General features: G+C 43.7%; 1 protein-coding gene across 1 annotated transcript in view; it reads right to left on the reverse strand.

Annotated features, from left to right (window-relative positions):
• The window catches only part of COLEC12 (collectin subfamily member 12), a 186,978-nt gene extending 171,001 nt beyond the window's left edge, over positions 1-15,977 (reverse strand). Inside the window, exon 1 of the mRNA XM_060121547.1 lies at positions 15,843-15,977. Coding sequence (XP_059977530.1) covers positions 15,843-15,849 — 7 coding nt within the window. The 5' untranslated portion in view covers positions 15,850-15,977. The remainder of the gene's footprint in view (positions 1-15,842) is intronic.
• Positions 15,978-16,281: the final 304 nt, after the last annotated feature.

Genomic DNA, 16,281 nt, shown 5'->3' on the forward strand with positions numbered 1-16,281 from the left:
AAAAGCGCTGACTCAGCGCTCACTATGGACCAGAGATTGCCAGGCAGTGGGGTGCACAAATGAGTGAGACATGGTCCCTTCCCTCAAGAAGCTGACAGGCTTTCAGAGAAAAGAGACACGTAGGGAGGAAATAGAGCCTCTGTGATCATCTTTTTCAGCCCACAGATGGGACACAGGGCCTGGCTATAACCGAACCTTGAAATGTGGAAAAACCCAAGATGTGTGATATCTACCACACAGTGTGCTGAACCTCAGCACACTAGTTTGTTATGAAGTGTTATGAAGACATGTGTGAGAGAACAACTACTCCTAAGACAATGGAGAAGTCGGAAATCTTTGTATTTTACTGTGTTTCCTTATTCAGAGAACAGCGAAGAGATCTTGCTTGGAATCTAGAAATCCAGGTTTTCATGATTCAAGTCATCTTCTTCTGGCAAGGATTAAAGCTTTAGTTCTTTCTAGATGGAAGAACGTGCTTACAAGCAAAAGAACAGCACCTTTTTCTCTCTGACTCGGTGATTAGTTAGTTCGACAAATACATATTAATCCCCTAGTCTGTGCTGGCTTTCCTAAGTAATTCTCCCATTAATGCCTGCGAAGTCCAGTCTAGTCTCAGTTAAAGAGAAACCCTTATCTGCTTCTTCTGCTTAGAAATCCATGCATTCATGTATTCACTCAGTCAATAAACAGGTGCTTATAGACCAGTGGAGTTGATGGCACATGAACATAGGTAACGATGCCACCCAGACATCAGCTTCCCCCTCCAGCTCCAGCCCCTCCATTGCAGAGACACATCCGCAAAAGAATCTGCTCACATGCACACACTGTGGGGCAAGGAACCAACATCACTGAAGAACTCACAGTGGAGATAAAAAAAACAGCTTACACTGTGCTCCCGGTAGCAAACAGCTTAAAAAATTAGTGTTCTCCCTAAAGCTTCTTTTCAGCAGACCTACCATTAGTTTGTTTGTTTGTTTTCTTTTTCCTCTCTGGTCTTTTTCCCATGCAGCATTTAGTCTGACTGACTCCTCTCTCCTTCCTGAAATTTCCCTGGGAACTTCAAATGTCTCATGGTTTTGTTATTAAAGCAATTCAACGCTGCCTCCAAATTAACCTACTCAAACCCATTAGGGGTTCGAAGAAACAAAGGCTTTACAGGCAACTCCTAATACAGGACTCAGAGAGGATGTCCTGCTTCTTAACTCTCATCCCAAGAGGATGAGAAATTCTTATGGCAGCTCCTAAAAGAATACAAATCTCTGTCTCATCCAACTCTATAATTAGATACTAAATCGTATGAGACATGAGGGGTACAAAGTACCCCAGAGAACGTCTTACTGGGATTATCAGGGAAGGTATCACGGAGAAGTGTCTTAATCTTTCCTAGTGTTTATTCTTTGGAGGGAAAAAGAGAGTTACTGCCTACCATATCCCTTTCTTGGAAATTCATAGCAATTTTGGAACCATTCGAGACTCAAGGAGGTGCTGAAAGAGAGAGAAAAAGATTGTTCAACTCTGTTTCACTCAACGTTTTCAAGAGTTGACTTTTTGCATCCTTAAAAGCTGCGTCGAGTTGGGCAGGTAATGCCTAGTAGACATTCCATTAGTGGAGGTGTCCCCAGAGCCCCAGCCACGTTCCCCCAGCTATGTAGATTAGCAAACAGCTGATTCAGGCTGGTGATGCAGTGAGACATTTCAGGAACTGAGAAAGAGAAAGGGGCAGGAGCGGACGGGGCTTGCGGCTGTCTGGACAGCCACATCAGACTACAAGAGTCACAGGAGAGAGGAGGAGAGGTCAGCGGTTCCCAGTGCCTGAAAGTTTGAGAGGGTGAAAGACTCCAACAGGGCCCACATGGCTGGCAGATGGGTTTCAGGAAGACAAACAGCCTGATATTATGTGCGAGGTTATACTTTGTTCTCAAAACCTTTTCCTCACACTGAGTGGACCCAGGCTAAATGCATCCTGGATTTTCTTTATATAGTACCAGGGGCCTGCAGAGGTGATGGGCTCAAATAAGGATATTATCCCTCAAGGATATCCAGTCACCTTTGCAACCTGCCAGTTTTCAAAATCTGTCTCTGACACAATCTACGTCACATAACTGCTACACTCCAACACGAGAAAGGAATTTGTTAAGATTTAAGACCTCTAAGTTCTGCAGTGGCCAGAACTTGATCCCTGCTTCTGACATCAGTTAGTCTGCAGGGAAGAAGTAGCCTTAACATCCTAAATAACAAAACGTGTTTAATTGGAGATTTATGTCTACAGGCACGTACTGTCCTGGCTGCCACAGCTGTACTATAGCATTTTTGTTGTAATACCTATGGGCTATACTGTCTTTTGCTTGCCTATTTCAAAATGTGATTTTTATTTATTTTTTTACTTTCCTTGGTAACTGGCACAGGGCCACGCTGGCCAGAGGTTTCGTGATGGAGAACGCAAAACAGAATTCTGCTGCTGATTTATTCTTTGGGCTTAGCTATTTCAGAGTACCACGAGTTCAAGTGAAGTTTAGTTTAGTTGGCTTGGAGAGTTGAGAGTCATACATATTAATATGTTCCAATCAATCTGTGGACCAAGTTGTGCAACATCCCTATGGGTAGAATTCACCTCTCCTTCCCCTGCACTCCCTTTGTATCAGTGTGACAGCAATTACTTCCGTCTGCCTTATATTCCAGTTCTGTTTTTGTTTTTGTTTTTTTTAACATCTTTATTGGAGTATAATTGCTTTACAATGGTGTGTTAGTTTCTGCTGTATAACAAAGTGAATCAGCTATATGTATACATATATCCCCATATCTCCTCCCTCTTGCATCTCCCTCCCACCCTCCCTATCCCACCCCTCTAGGTGGTCACAAAGCACCGAGCTGATCTCCCTGTGCTATGTGGCTGCTTCCCACTAGCTCTCTATTTTACATTTGGTAGTGTATATATGTCCATGCCACTCTCTCACTTCATCCCAGCTTACCCAGTTCTGGTTTTGACTTCACCAGATGGAAAGCCTTTGGAAAACAGGAAACTTATCACATTGTACCCTCAGAAACTAGCACATTTATGCCATGCTATAGAAACTCAGTAATTGTTGTTAAAAAGTAAGCAGATTATAGAGTTATACATGTGTCTCTCTCTCCCACTAGCAGATGAATTCCTGAAGGAATTCTTTCTCTTTTTGCATATCCACCATGTTTGAGGAAGAGAAGAGAAGCAATACTTACGCAGATCTACTGAATGTCAGTTACTTCCCATTTGTTGTTTCTCTGTTTTATAGGTGAGAAATCTGAGGCTCAGAGAAGTCATGTAATTTGATCCAAGGTCCCACAACTTGTGAGCAGCCAGACCAACACTAAGACCCAGGTCTGGCGGACCCTCAGGTTCCACACCATGGTGGTTGCTGACCCCACAGACCCAGGAAACTGAACTCTGTGCTAGCAGAAGAGAAGGCTGAGAAGCGATGATTTATACCCCAGAATCCTGAAAAGGCTAAGGAATTTGGGACACGGGCCACTCTGAAAGGAGAATAAAGGTGAGGCTAAAATAGGAAGACTTGTTGAACATATGTTTAAGAAGCAACTACTATAGGGCTTCCCTGGTGACACAGTGGTTAAGAATCCGCCTGCCAATGCAGGGGACACGGGTTCAAGCCCTGGTCCAGGAAGATCCCACATGCCATGGAGCAACTAAGCCCATGTGCCACAACTACTAACCCTGCACTCTAGAGCCCATGAGCCACAACTACTGAAGCCCACACGCCTAGAGCCTGTGCTCCACAACAAGAGAAGCCACTGCAATGAGAAGCCCGCGCACCACAACAAAAAGTAGCCCCCACTCGCCGCAACTCGCACACAGCAACAAAGACCCAACACAGCCAAAAATCAATAAATAAATTTAAAAAAGAAGAAGCAACTGCTATAATCAAAAAGATAGACAATTAGTGTTGGCAAGAAGATGGAGAAATCAGAACCCTCATATGCTGCTGGTGGGAACGCAAAATGGTGCAGCCACTTTGGAAAACAGTCTGGCAGTTCCTCAAAAGGTTAAACATAGAAATACCATATAAGCCAACAATTCTACTCCTAGGTATACACCCAAGAGAAATGAAAACATATGTCCACGCAAAAGCTTGTACATGAATGCTTATAGCAGCACTATTCATAATAGTAAAAAAGTAGAACAATCCAAATGTCCACGAATCGATGAAGGGATAAACAAAATGTGAAGATAATATTATTCAGCAATAAAAAGGAATGAAGTACTGATACATGCTACAACAGGAAGGAACCTTGAAAATATTATGCTAGTGAAAGAAGCCGGTCACAAAAGACCACATCTTGTATGATTTCATTCATATGAAATGTCTACATTAGGCCAGTTCATAGTCAGAAAGCAGGTTAAAGCCTAGGGCTGCAAGTTTTGGGGGGGAAATGGGGAGTGACTGCTAATGGGCATGGGTTTTTGGGGTGGGGGAGGGTGATGAAAATGTTCTAAACTTGATTGTAATGATGGTTGCAAAACTTGTGAATATATATATATATATATTTAAAACCCTCTTAATTGCACACTTTAAATGGGTGCTCTGTGTGGGATATGAAAAATAAAGCAGTTTGACCTCCCAGGCCCTTCACAGAGCTGGGTGACTGTCCCTCCCTGACCACAGCAGAAGATGGAAGATTTATTACTTAGAGAAATTAAAACAAAAGAACACAAATGGTGTCCTCCTCCAGAGGACACCAGCAACAGCTGAGATGAGGGGAACTGTAATGGAGTCAGGGGAAAAGGGGGAAATTTTCATACTGAATGTTCAGACACTCAGTCTTCTTCTCCCACTCACCCAACCAGACTGTATCCTCCAGGCTAATGACTGAAGGTTCTTCCTGGGGAATCTGGCCGGTTAAGAGAAAAATAATGATTCTCATTCCAGGAGGTCCCCAATGGAACAGCCCAGCCAGATCAGCCTAGAGTGATAGTCACAGGTCACAAAATCCACCAAAACAAGGAGCTTCTAATTAATGTTTATAATACTCTGCTCTTATATGTGAGGAGACACCAGACACATGACACAGCCTCTAACATGAAAAGACAAAGATGAAAATAAAGAAACCAGATAAAGCAATTTGGAGAATATCATTGTGCAGAATGATAAAAATAAAATAAAAAATCCTACCATTAATATCCTTGTAGAGATAAGAGAAGATAATGTATCCATAAAAGAAGAACAGGATGCTATAATAAAAAAGAAACCCTCAGAGAAAAAGAAAGAACTCTTGGAAATTAAAACTATGATCACAGAAATGAAAACTTAATAGAAGAGTTGGAAGACAGAGTTGAAATATCCCAGAAAGCAGAAAAAGGGCAAATAAATAGAAAAGATGAGAAAAAAAATTAGACAACCAATTAAGTGGGTTCAATATTCAAATAACAGGCGTTCCAGGAAAAAAGAACAGAGGGAAAGAATCATCAGAGGAATAAGTAACAGTATTTCTAGGACTGAAGGACATGAGTTTCCAGAATGAAAAGGCACATTACTTCCCAGCACAAAGAAAGGAAGAAGATCCACTCCGAGGCACGTCATCATAAAGTTTCAGAACCCTGTGGACAAAGAAAAAACTCAAAAGCTTCTGGACAGAAAAAAAAAAAAATTACTTACAAGAATTTTTAAGAAAAGGAATGGCTTCACATGTCTCACCAGCAAAACTGGAGCTAAAGGAGAAGAAACTAGTGCCTTCAAAATTCTAAGGCTATATTATTTCCAACAGAGAAATCTTTCAACTAAATGAGTAGGTAATATAAAGACCTCTTCAGACCTAACAGATTCCTCAAAAACGTACCTCTCATTCTTCTCGAGAAGTCATTGGAGAAAGCATTCCACTGAAATAAGGAACAAACCCAGAAAGATGTATGTGCGTATATGTGTGTGTGTGCACATGCGTGTGTGCACCCTAACCTAACCTTAACCCTAACCCTGAGTAGGTCGGAAGAGTCCAGGAAAGATTTCTTCAAGAAGATGAAAATGCGGTAATACCTACTATGTTTGAACACACTGCACAGAGATGGAGGACAGTGGAAGAGACTTCGGGGGTGAATGTCGATGTAAACATACATGGGAGGCTAAACAAATAAAATAACAAGAGGATTACCAATTCCAGAGGAAACGCAGTTATGCAAGAGAGAAATATAAGTCAGCTGTTAATAGCATTGACATCGTCTTAATAATATAAACACTGAATATTGATCTGGGCCAGACTGTGATATAACTATACCGGGATGATAGGGGGCAACAGGAGGTGTCCGTGATGGTTGTCAGGTGGAGGTGAAGGGTAAAAGAACTAAATCCTCACCTGCTATAAAGGGAAGTCAATATATAATGCCTAAAACCAAAATAATAATAATAATAAAACCAAAAAGTGCCAAAAGCATGTCACTTAAGGACATGGGACCATAGCAGCTCATCCACGTTAAGAGCCACCAACAATTTTTCCATCCCTCCACGTGCAAGTCCATTTCCACTCTTTTGAATCTGGGAGGACCTTGTGACTTGCTGTGGCCAATGGTATTGGCCAGAAGTAGCAGTGGGTGACCTCAGGGCCTAGGCCTTCTCCAAGACCTCTGCCTTTCAGCTTCTGTTTTCACCCCCTCGGCAGCTGGCTGCCATGGGAAATGTCCAGGTACCCTGCTGGACCAGAGGCCACCTGAGGAGAGAGGATCCCTGGGGGATGAGAGACTCTGAAGGAAAGGGGAGAGCCCGGCCAGCCCTTGGCCCTTCCAGCCACCCTGCTGACGCTCCAGCCGTGGAGCAAGGCTGACCATGACCAGCCTGGCCAACACCTCGGGAAGCAGAAACCAGCCATCCCTGCCAAGCTCAGCCCGAATCGCAGGGTCATGAACAAATAAACATCTGTTGTTTGAAGCTACAGGGTTTGGGGATGGTATGTTCTAGGTAGAGAACTGAAAGAAAAGTCAATGCCAAAAGAAAATGCAAAAAATGTTCTCAGGAGGTGCCTCTGGGGACTGGGAAATGATGAAATGAAGTGGGTTGGGCAGGAAATTGCTGTTTTTCATAATAAATGTGATATTCTTTGACTCTTTAAACTGTGCGCATCTCTAACTTTGATAAAAATAAGAACTAAAGTCAAGCAAACAAAACAAGGGAATGTGTAGGGGAGATAAAAGTCAGGTAGACAAAAAGAAAAGTGCTCGGGTCCAATGGATGCTGACCACCAGAAAAGGTCCCCTGCTCCAAAGAGCCAGCAGGCAGAGTTCACCCTAGAACGACAGCACAGAAGGTGCGGACTCGCAGCCTTCGCTAGCTGGCACAGAGTAGGTTCTGACAAATGTCACACTGATCAGAACAAGTTCCGGCGCTTTTAGGGGCCAGGCGGAAGGACCGTGGACAGAGGCGAGGCTGAATTTAAACTTCTCTTCCAAGCCGGGCTCAGCACTGCTGTCCACTCTGTATTGTCTCCACCCTGATGCAGGCCCAGCTCCTGCAGCGTGATCACTGCTAGAACAAAACAGTGCGGTAGCCCACAGGCTACTAAAAATACTTGTAGGTTATTCCAAATAGTACAAGACATTTATTTTGATTACTCAGCTGCTTTCTGAATTTTATGTTTTACAGCAATAGGATCCCTTTTTTGGTTCAATGGTATAGGGTTTTTTTTTTAAGTCAAAATTGTAAAGACAGGGCTTCCCTGGTGGCGCAGTGGTTGAGAATCTGCCTGCCAATGCAGGGGACACGGGTTCGAGCCCTGGTCTGGGAAGATCCCACATGCCGCAGAGCAACTAGGCCTGTGAGCCACAACTACTGAGCCTGCGCGTCTGGAGACTGTGCTCCGCAACAAGAGAGGCCATGATAGTGAGAGGCCCACGCACCGTGTTGAAGAGTGGCCCCCGCTTGCCGCACCTAGAGAAAGCCCTCGCACAGAAACGAAGACCCAACACAGCCAAAAATAATAAATAAATAAATAATTTTTTAAAAAAATTTTTTAAAAAATTGTAAAGACATAAAGTGACTCCAATTTGTGGCACAACTTGTAATTCTGATGCTTTTCAAAAACTTGCTTTTCTGATAAGGAGATATGATACCCTTTTCCTTCCTTTACCATTCAACAAAATTGAAGGGATTTTTTGGGTAACTTTTACCACTAAATTGGTAGTGGAGGCTAAACCAGATTTCCTCCAGCAGGCCCACTTCAACAACTTAAAAAGTAAATAAATGTGAGACTCAAAATGTTGACCCCCACATCTACCACTCACAGTAACTACAGGGGAGGTGACATGTCTCCCCTTCTCTTATGAGGGACCTTCTCATCTAATCACCTTGGTCAAGTAGAGTCAGGATGAGGACTTGAATCCCTGCCCCAGATTTTATAAGGACCGTGGAAAGGTGTCAACCGCATGGATCATTTGGCAAGAAAAACTAATGCCGTCCATTTCTCTGGAGACACACACACAAAATAAGTAGTCTTTGTTTAAAAACCAAACCAAACCAAACAAAAACTGATATAGCTGTTTTGTTCTGAAATCACTTAACTTTATGTTTAGGTTATCCAAACAATTATACCAAAGTAACATACTATAATTAATTACGAATGATGGACCAAAATTGAGCTTAGGAGACAAAGTTCTAGAAAACTTTGTATTTGATTCTCTCTCATCTCCCACATCGAAATGTCCTACCTGAAGGTTTCAGGGTGGCCCTGATGCACCATTTGCCTCTAATTACTATTAGAGCAATGTAACCTGAAACATGAAATATAATTTGAGATAACGAATCAGCTTGAATCTCCCCTCCAAAGGAAAATATCCCTGTCCTCAGCCATCTCCTCCTGTGTCCTACAGCAGCATTTATCTGAACCTCAAATAAGGCACTTTTCTCCTTCTATCTTGAATGCCAATTGTTTATGCATAAGTCTTACCCTGCCCATCAGACTGCAAGCTCCTTGAGGACAGGGGCTATGTACATACTAAATATCTGACTATATTTCAATAACATTCTAAATGAAAAATATTTAACTATATTTAATATAAAGAATATTTGAATATATTTAAATAATATACTACATAAAGAATAAGTGAAAGCTAGTAAGGACTTGGTGGCCTAATTTTAAATAATGAATAAAATAGAAACGACAGCTTAATAGAAAATTAACATTACCAATGAAATAGACATGATGTCATATGGTTAAAAACACATACATACACATACATCTGTCCTAAGACTTATTTACAGATAAATTTGTTTTATGTTTTGACTCTTTGATGTCATATCCTTACTGGACAAAACTGGACACTGGATTTGAGATACAAATCTTTAAAAACATTATGTCACCATCAGTAGGTACCTGAACAATAGTGCTCCAGGAAAATTAGTACTCCTAAGCAAATTAAAGGTATTTACATATATTTTCTAATTTCCTAGCATGATCATAACAAATGAGAAAATGGTACCATTTTCACTATAGTTACAAACTTCACTGTAAATATGGTCCATGCATTTTCAGTAGGGCTGATTTCTGACTACATGACAATAACACAAGTGATGGCAGCTGGAGATGGACCAAGAGTAAAACTGTTTCCCATAAAGAGCACAGTTTTCTCCCATCCCCCAGGTCTTTGTACCACACATTTATAATTTGAAAATTACTTTCATTTCAAAACCAAACTTTTTTCTTCTTGGTAGAAACTGTATCACTTGATTAACTTAACATAAGATGGTTCATAATTGGCAATTACGTTCTGCCTGGAGGAAGCAGCAGGTTATAACTAAACAGTATTCTAACACCTAAAATGACTTGAGTTCTCCTTAGGTGCTAGACACCATTCTAAACAACTGATCTATACTAACCTACTTAATCCTCAAAACAAACCAACAAAACAAAAATAAAACCAAAAAAAAGGCATCCAGTAGCTCCCCCATTTGACAGATGAGGACACAGGGGCCCCAGGAGGTTAAGTAGTTTGCATGTGGTCACCAGGCCCTCTGATTTCAGAGCCCACACTCTTCACCACACTAAAATTCTCACGTTCAACTCCTGGGAACACTACATATAATTACATTTTATGAAATGGCTACATTTTAAAGTATATATTATTAACTATAAATTTGGATTATTTTGCCTTTGAATAATAAAATGTTTTTATATATATATATATACACATATATATATATACATATGTATATATATATACATCAGCTAGTTTCCAAACATTTCTATGTCACAAGGAAGTGAGTTACACCCAAAGAAGTGCATCTATTTCCACAAACCAATGACAAGTTAGTTTTTTCACACAGAAATGTCAAATGTCCAACCTCTTAGGCAAGTGCGTATGACTTCACGTGATACAAGGTTATAATCTCAAATGACTCAGGAAGTATAAAGGAGTCATTTAATATATCCAAGTCCAATAAATAAATAAATGTTTAAATCTCCTCCCATGCTGAAAAACATATTTCCTTCATCGTTTTTAAGAGTATTGATTGGCTATTTGTGATAAATTCAGGGGTTAAGAAAGCTCCTAGGATCTCTTTGGAATTTTAAATTGGATTACTAATTTCTCCTTTCACTGCTATATAATTACAAAGGTCCCTTAAGCAATCAGCAGGACCTGTTCAAGGTAGTATTTTGGTTTGGGCCCTTCAAACATCATTCACTTAAAAAGAAATCAAATCACTGCTTGATTGAAAAGTTACCCCCTGCAAGCTTTGGATTGCTGGTGTGGTTAGAAACTGTGTTATCAACAGTGAACAATAAAATACTTTCTATGAAGAATGTCAGTATCTCCCTATCCCTTGTTTAAGATGTTTATTTACTACTACTACTACTACTACTATTATTTTTAAATTATTATTATTACTGATCACCTACTGGTGGTTACAGTCTGTTCTTGAAAAGCAATTCTGACAATGTTTCATTGTCTCACAGCAAACCTGTCAGCAAAACAATGCAGGGGCTGTTTCCAGAGTCCATGGCTTTAGGGAGCCATTCACACTCATTCAATCAATCACAAGAAAACCTCCCGGCAGATAAATTCTACAAAAAGCAGCAACCCTGGAATCCGCCTTATCTCTGCAGGAGCTCCAGCCTAGAGAGACTCCTCCAGTGACTGGCTGAAGAGCACAGCAATTTCTTCAGACCTTTGATGCCAGGTTATTAAAGTCTAAGCCCAGAGAGCAGGACCTTTTCTACCTTGCTCACTCAGTATCTATGGATTGTGGCACACAGTAGGTACTTAACAAAGCTGGGGTGATTGAATGAAACATTAGGGTGTGGCTAGGAGGGAGCCTAAATTAGAGGTGTTACATGTGGATTCTGGAGTCAGGCTGTCCGAATTTGCATACTAATTTCCCCACTGACTAGCTTAGTGCCCTTAGACAAGTAACTCAGCCTCTCTGAGTCTAAGATTTCTTAACTGTAAAATGAAGAAAAAAATAATGCCTGGTATGGCAGGTGCTCAATAAATGTTAGCTATTACTAAAGGGAAAAATAGTAAGTGGGGATATTAAATGGCCCATCAGTCATGCCTAAGAAGTTGTTTGCAGTACTAACCACGGTACAGATCAACTTGTCCCTGGCTTTTATCTTCCAACTCACAACACTGTTCCCTGCCTCCAGGCCACAGTCAGGAATTCCAGAAGCTGAGAGAGCCTGTGCCTTCGGAATGGCATAGGAGCAGAAGACGGAAAGGCAGGACCAGCCTGGTAGAGCCAACCCCACAGTGCGGGTAGACTTTTTTCACAGATGATCACTTTGATGACCTAGAACACTGTCCCCTGGCCCCCAACTGCCTGATTCTTTTCACTCTGATTTGCCCCCCAAAAGCAGAAAGACTGTCCTCTGCCCACTCTGGGCTCCTCTCCTAGCACCTGACCTCTCTTTTTCCCATCACGCGGAGACATGTGGACCAAACTGTCCCCCTGAGAGATCACTCATGTGCTGGGTTTACCCGAGGCAAAACAGACTTTTCTATCACAAAATTTAAATGTCTATTTTCCCATTTGAAAATTAACACTTCAAAGGCCATTTAACTTACTTTGGCAGCAGCTACATCAACAGTTTTAAAATAATGTTTTAATGAGAATAAGCATTAATTCAGAAAATTAGACACCTAGTTATGCTATAGCTTTAAAGCTATCATACTCCAGCTTTTCCCATCCACACCATTATTGCTGGATAAGCCGCATGGTTGGTGGGGGGGAGGAGTGGTAAGGGGATGGGAACAATCTTGGAAAATTGCATAGGAGACCACAGGGAAGATCTATACTTAGCAATAATTAAACCTCAGACTAAGAATGTCAAGCATCTTCAAACTAACAGTCAAAAGTGTAATTGGATTGCAAATTTGTCTTCCAGAGGAAGGGCAGCCCCAATTCCCAAACAGTGAAAGGAAAAAGGTCTCACTTTGTTTCCATTTCCCTGCAGAAAACATGATTCTTTCAATGTTAAATGCAGTCAGCCCTTACACGCGTGCCTGCTTATCCCAGTTAAGGACAAGAAATTTTAGACACTGGGAAAGCAAAGAGACCATGGGTCTGGGAAAACAACAGGCAGTAGGAGAAGCATACTGCTTACTAGTGCATTTTAAAAGTATTATTGCCAGACAGCATTTCAGAAATGTTTACGTACAAAAGCACAAAAATAAGCAGCTGGACACTATGTATTGAGGGCACCAACCTCCTCCCTGTGTTAAATTAGAACAGTGGTTTGAATCACTGTGGTCGCGTGGTTGTTTCCGGCCGTCTCTTAGGTAACAAGTGCTGCTGCATTAAAACTCACCAATATTCCCAACTTCCAGGACTAGAAGTGTGGCTTCTTAATGACACACCTAACTCTAGAGGAGTCAGATTCCTTCATAAAGAATGTGAATATTTATTAGAAACCATGAAATTTATGGTGCAGTACAGCTAATTGAAAATGTAATTAGAAATAAATTAAAACCAGCTTCATGTTTTAATCAGTTTGGAACACTTCAAGTATTGCAGCAACAAGGCAAGTAATTTTCTTCTGGAAAATATATAATGATGTCATTATTTTGGTACTTGTGACTCCAGAGATGGAGGAAATAGAACAGAAACAGATATTTGCTGAACGCAACAGATAGGTGGCGCTGTGGCTCATGGCAGACCTGGAATTAGACTACAAAGGCCTGGGTTTTTACAAAGGCTATATCCCAGGTTTAAACATCAGAATTAGAAAGTCAAATAGGCACCCTGAAAAGGTATCTGTCTCGCATAGTAGCTGAATTTCTGCTTTGGCAGATAAACTTCTGTAACTTCTAAGATGTCCACTAATTTTCTATTCAGCTAAAGAATGTTTTACCTTAATTTACCTTAATTTTAAGCATTTGCAAGGCTTGTCACTGACTTCTATTATTTAGGGAAATCAAATTCTAATGAAATGTTGGCTTAAACATAATGATTTAATAGCTATACGACGTAATCACGAACCCAAGGAAGACTCTGCGTTGGTTACCTATGGCAAATCATCAAAATAATTCTACATGGTAAAGGCAGCTTTCCTTTTTGGCTAAACACATACTCTGCTTGGCTTCAAAAGTCTTGTGTCCAATTTCTTGGTTCCACCCCTTCCTGGCTGCTGCACCAACTTCGAGTTACTTGGCTACTTAATTGCCTGAGATTCACTTTTCTTCTAGTTCAGAGATGTCTAGTCCAGGATCTGCTCTCCTAGGTCCCTCCAAGCCTCACAGGGAAACTGGCAAAGCTTGTCTTTAGATGCCTACCATCCTCCTTGTGGCTGGTTTCTATTTCTTCCAGACTCCTTTTCCACATCTATAATGTAGGGGTTAAAATACCTACCTCACAGGGTTGTTGAGAGGGTTCACCGATGGAGGACTTATAGAGAGTGGAGCACAGGGGCTAGCACTTAGTAGGTACTAAAGAAGTATTACTGCTGCCCCCCTTCCGCATCTCACAAACCAGACAAATAAATGCAAATTACATGGCAATGGTTGGTAAGCAAACCTCTCATAGAATATGTTGTTTTAAAAGAGGCCTTCAAAGTGACTAGTCTACCCAGGGATTCAGTCCCTCAGCTCCCCTCTCCCACTGGGGCAGAAGGTAAGAGGGGCCTTTGAAGCAGTGCCCAGACCACAGAGAGTAAGCAATAAACCTTCTCCAGGGGGTCGGCAAGCTGGTCTAGAATGCAGTGTAAACCTCACACACACGCAAAAAATATGTTTAGAACTTGTAGGTGTGTCTTTCTCTGCAGATTTGAATTAACATTGGAAAATACCCAAACTGTAGTAACAGTCATTGACCCAGTCAAAAGCATAACAAGATTTTCAGAGTTTCGGAACACACATGGGAGCTGATGAAATGAGTAGCTGGCTTATCTTTCCGAGAGTGCAAAACCTTCTGGCCTCAGTGACCAGCAATGAGAAGATTAACTGGCTAAAATGATGGTAACTGAGCCCCAGAGTAAAGTTTAGCCGCGTGAACTCTTTCCTTTCTGGGAGGATCCTTCAATCAGTGCTAAGGAAAGTGCTCCTTTCCTAGAAGGTAACTGAGAGAAGAGAAACCGAGATGGAGAGAGAAGGAACACACACCACTGCCTTTTGAAATTCTCTAGCCAGAGAGTAGTATCCCGTCTTTTGTTTCTCTGGCCCTGGGGCGGGCCCCATTCCACCTGGTGTTCTGTCCCCTCCCTACCCTGGGTCTCCAAAGGAGGACACAGAACTCCCTTGGAAGGAGAGCTAACTGGCATTACCGCTCCGGAGTGTTCAGCGTGAACTCCGTTTCAGAGAAACCTAGAGCCAAAAGTTACTTTCCAAGTCTGTGGGGCTCCCGGGGCGCCCGCCTCGGTCAGCAACGCTTGCAAGTCAAAGCGGTCGCATCGCGTGGTCTCGGGCGACTGGAAACTCGGTCCCCGCGGTCAGATGGCATTTCGCACCCAGCCCCCTCACTCAAGCCTGGCCCGCGCGGTGACAGAAATGTGTTATCCTAACGCAAAACCAGGTCTCCAGTCTTGTGTAAACACCGCGCCGGCCCATCCCCAAACGGCTCTCTTGGATGCCTCCGCTGTAATTATTTATCTCACATATAAATCTGGATTCTGCTGACAAATCTTCGGGTTTCTACTAAACACAGGCTGCCCTGAGAAGCCCTTCTCCTCGCGATTCCGTTTAAAGGTATGATAACATCTGACACTTCCCTAAACCAGCCTGCACAGGATACCGCCCGGGGGACTGTGTCACCCCTGAACACACGTGGGCACAACAACTCCGCAGGCAGACACATGGAAAGGACGCGGAACCCAGGACAGTTATTTTCCAGTCAGTGGGTCTGATGGAGAAAGATGCCAAACGCACTTCCCAAGCCAGCTGAACTCCGCGGGCACCTAATCATTGCCAGATGTGGGGAGGGCGCACCGAGAACATCCCCGAGTCCCAGAGAAAAACCCCGGCCAGCAGCCCTCCGACTTCTTGGACGGCGAAACGGCAACAGCGGGGAGGGAGAGGACGCTGGGGAGAGGGGGGAGTGCTCCAGAGTGGAGAACCGACTGGGGCGGGGGGGGGGGGAGAATGATGATGCCTCCACTCTCCTGGGCATATTTTTTCAATTAAAAAGTTGGGAACTGGAATCCGTAAACAATAATTTGGGGCTTCAAACTACTTTGTAGAGACAGGATGGGGAGGGGAATACTCACACGCTACACGCTTCAAAACCCCAACCTCTAGGTCTCCGGCGGTACCCGACTCCGGAGCCGGGGGCGCCCCCAGGGTGCGCGCACGAACCAAGCACCGGGTGTCCCCCGGGGTTCCGCGCAGAGAAAGTCCGCACCGGATGCACCTCGCCCCCTCACGCGCTCCCCGAAGCCCGCCCTACCTTTCATGGTGGCCGAGGAGACGCACAGCCAGCCGGGGAGCTCCGCGCCGCCGAGGAAGTTCGCGCTGAGCAGCGGGTCAGTGAGCGCCCATGGCAGCTGCGCCGCGCGTCGGCAGTCTGCGCTCCAGCCCTCCCTCCCCGCTTGGCGCTCTGTGCAGCGGGGCCGCCGCGCGCGCCGCTCACCCCGGGCGGGAGGCGCCGCTCCCGCCAGCGCCCCTCCCCCTGGCCCGGCCGCCGGGGCGCGCGGGCCGCCGCGCCCACGCCCCCCTCGCGCCCTCCCGCGCCCGCCCCGCCCGCCCGCAGGCCAGCGCCCGACCGGGCCCCGTCGCCCTCGCCGCGTCGTCGCTCGCCCGCGCTCCCCCGGTTCTCTCTTTTTCCATTGGACCAGAAACGGGACGAAGTCGGAGGAAAGCGGCTCCCGAGGGTGGTCAAGTGCTCA

This window comes from Lagenorhynchus albirostris, chromosome 14 (assembly GCF_949774975.1).
Source record: "Lagenorhynchus albirostris chromosome 14, mLagAlb1.1, whole genome shotgun sequence".
NCBI classification, from domain to species: Eukaryota; Metazoa; Chordata; class Mammalia; order Artiodactyla; family Delphinidae; genus Lagenorhynchus; species Lagenorhynchus albirostris.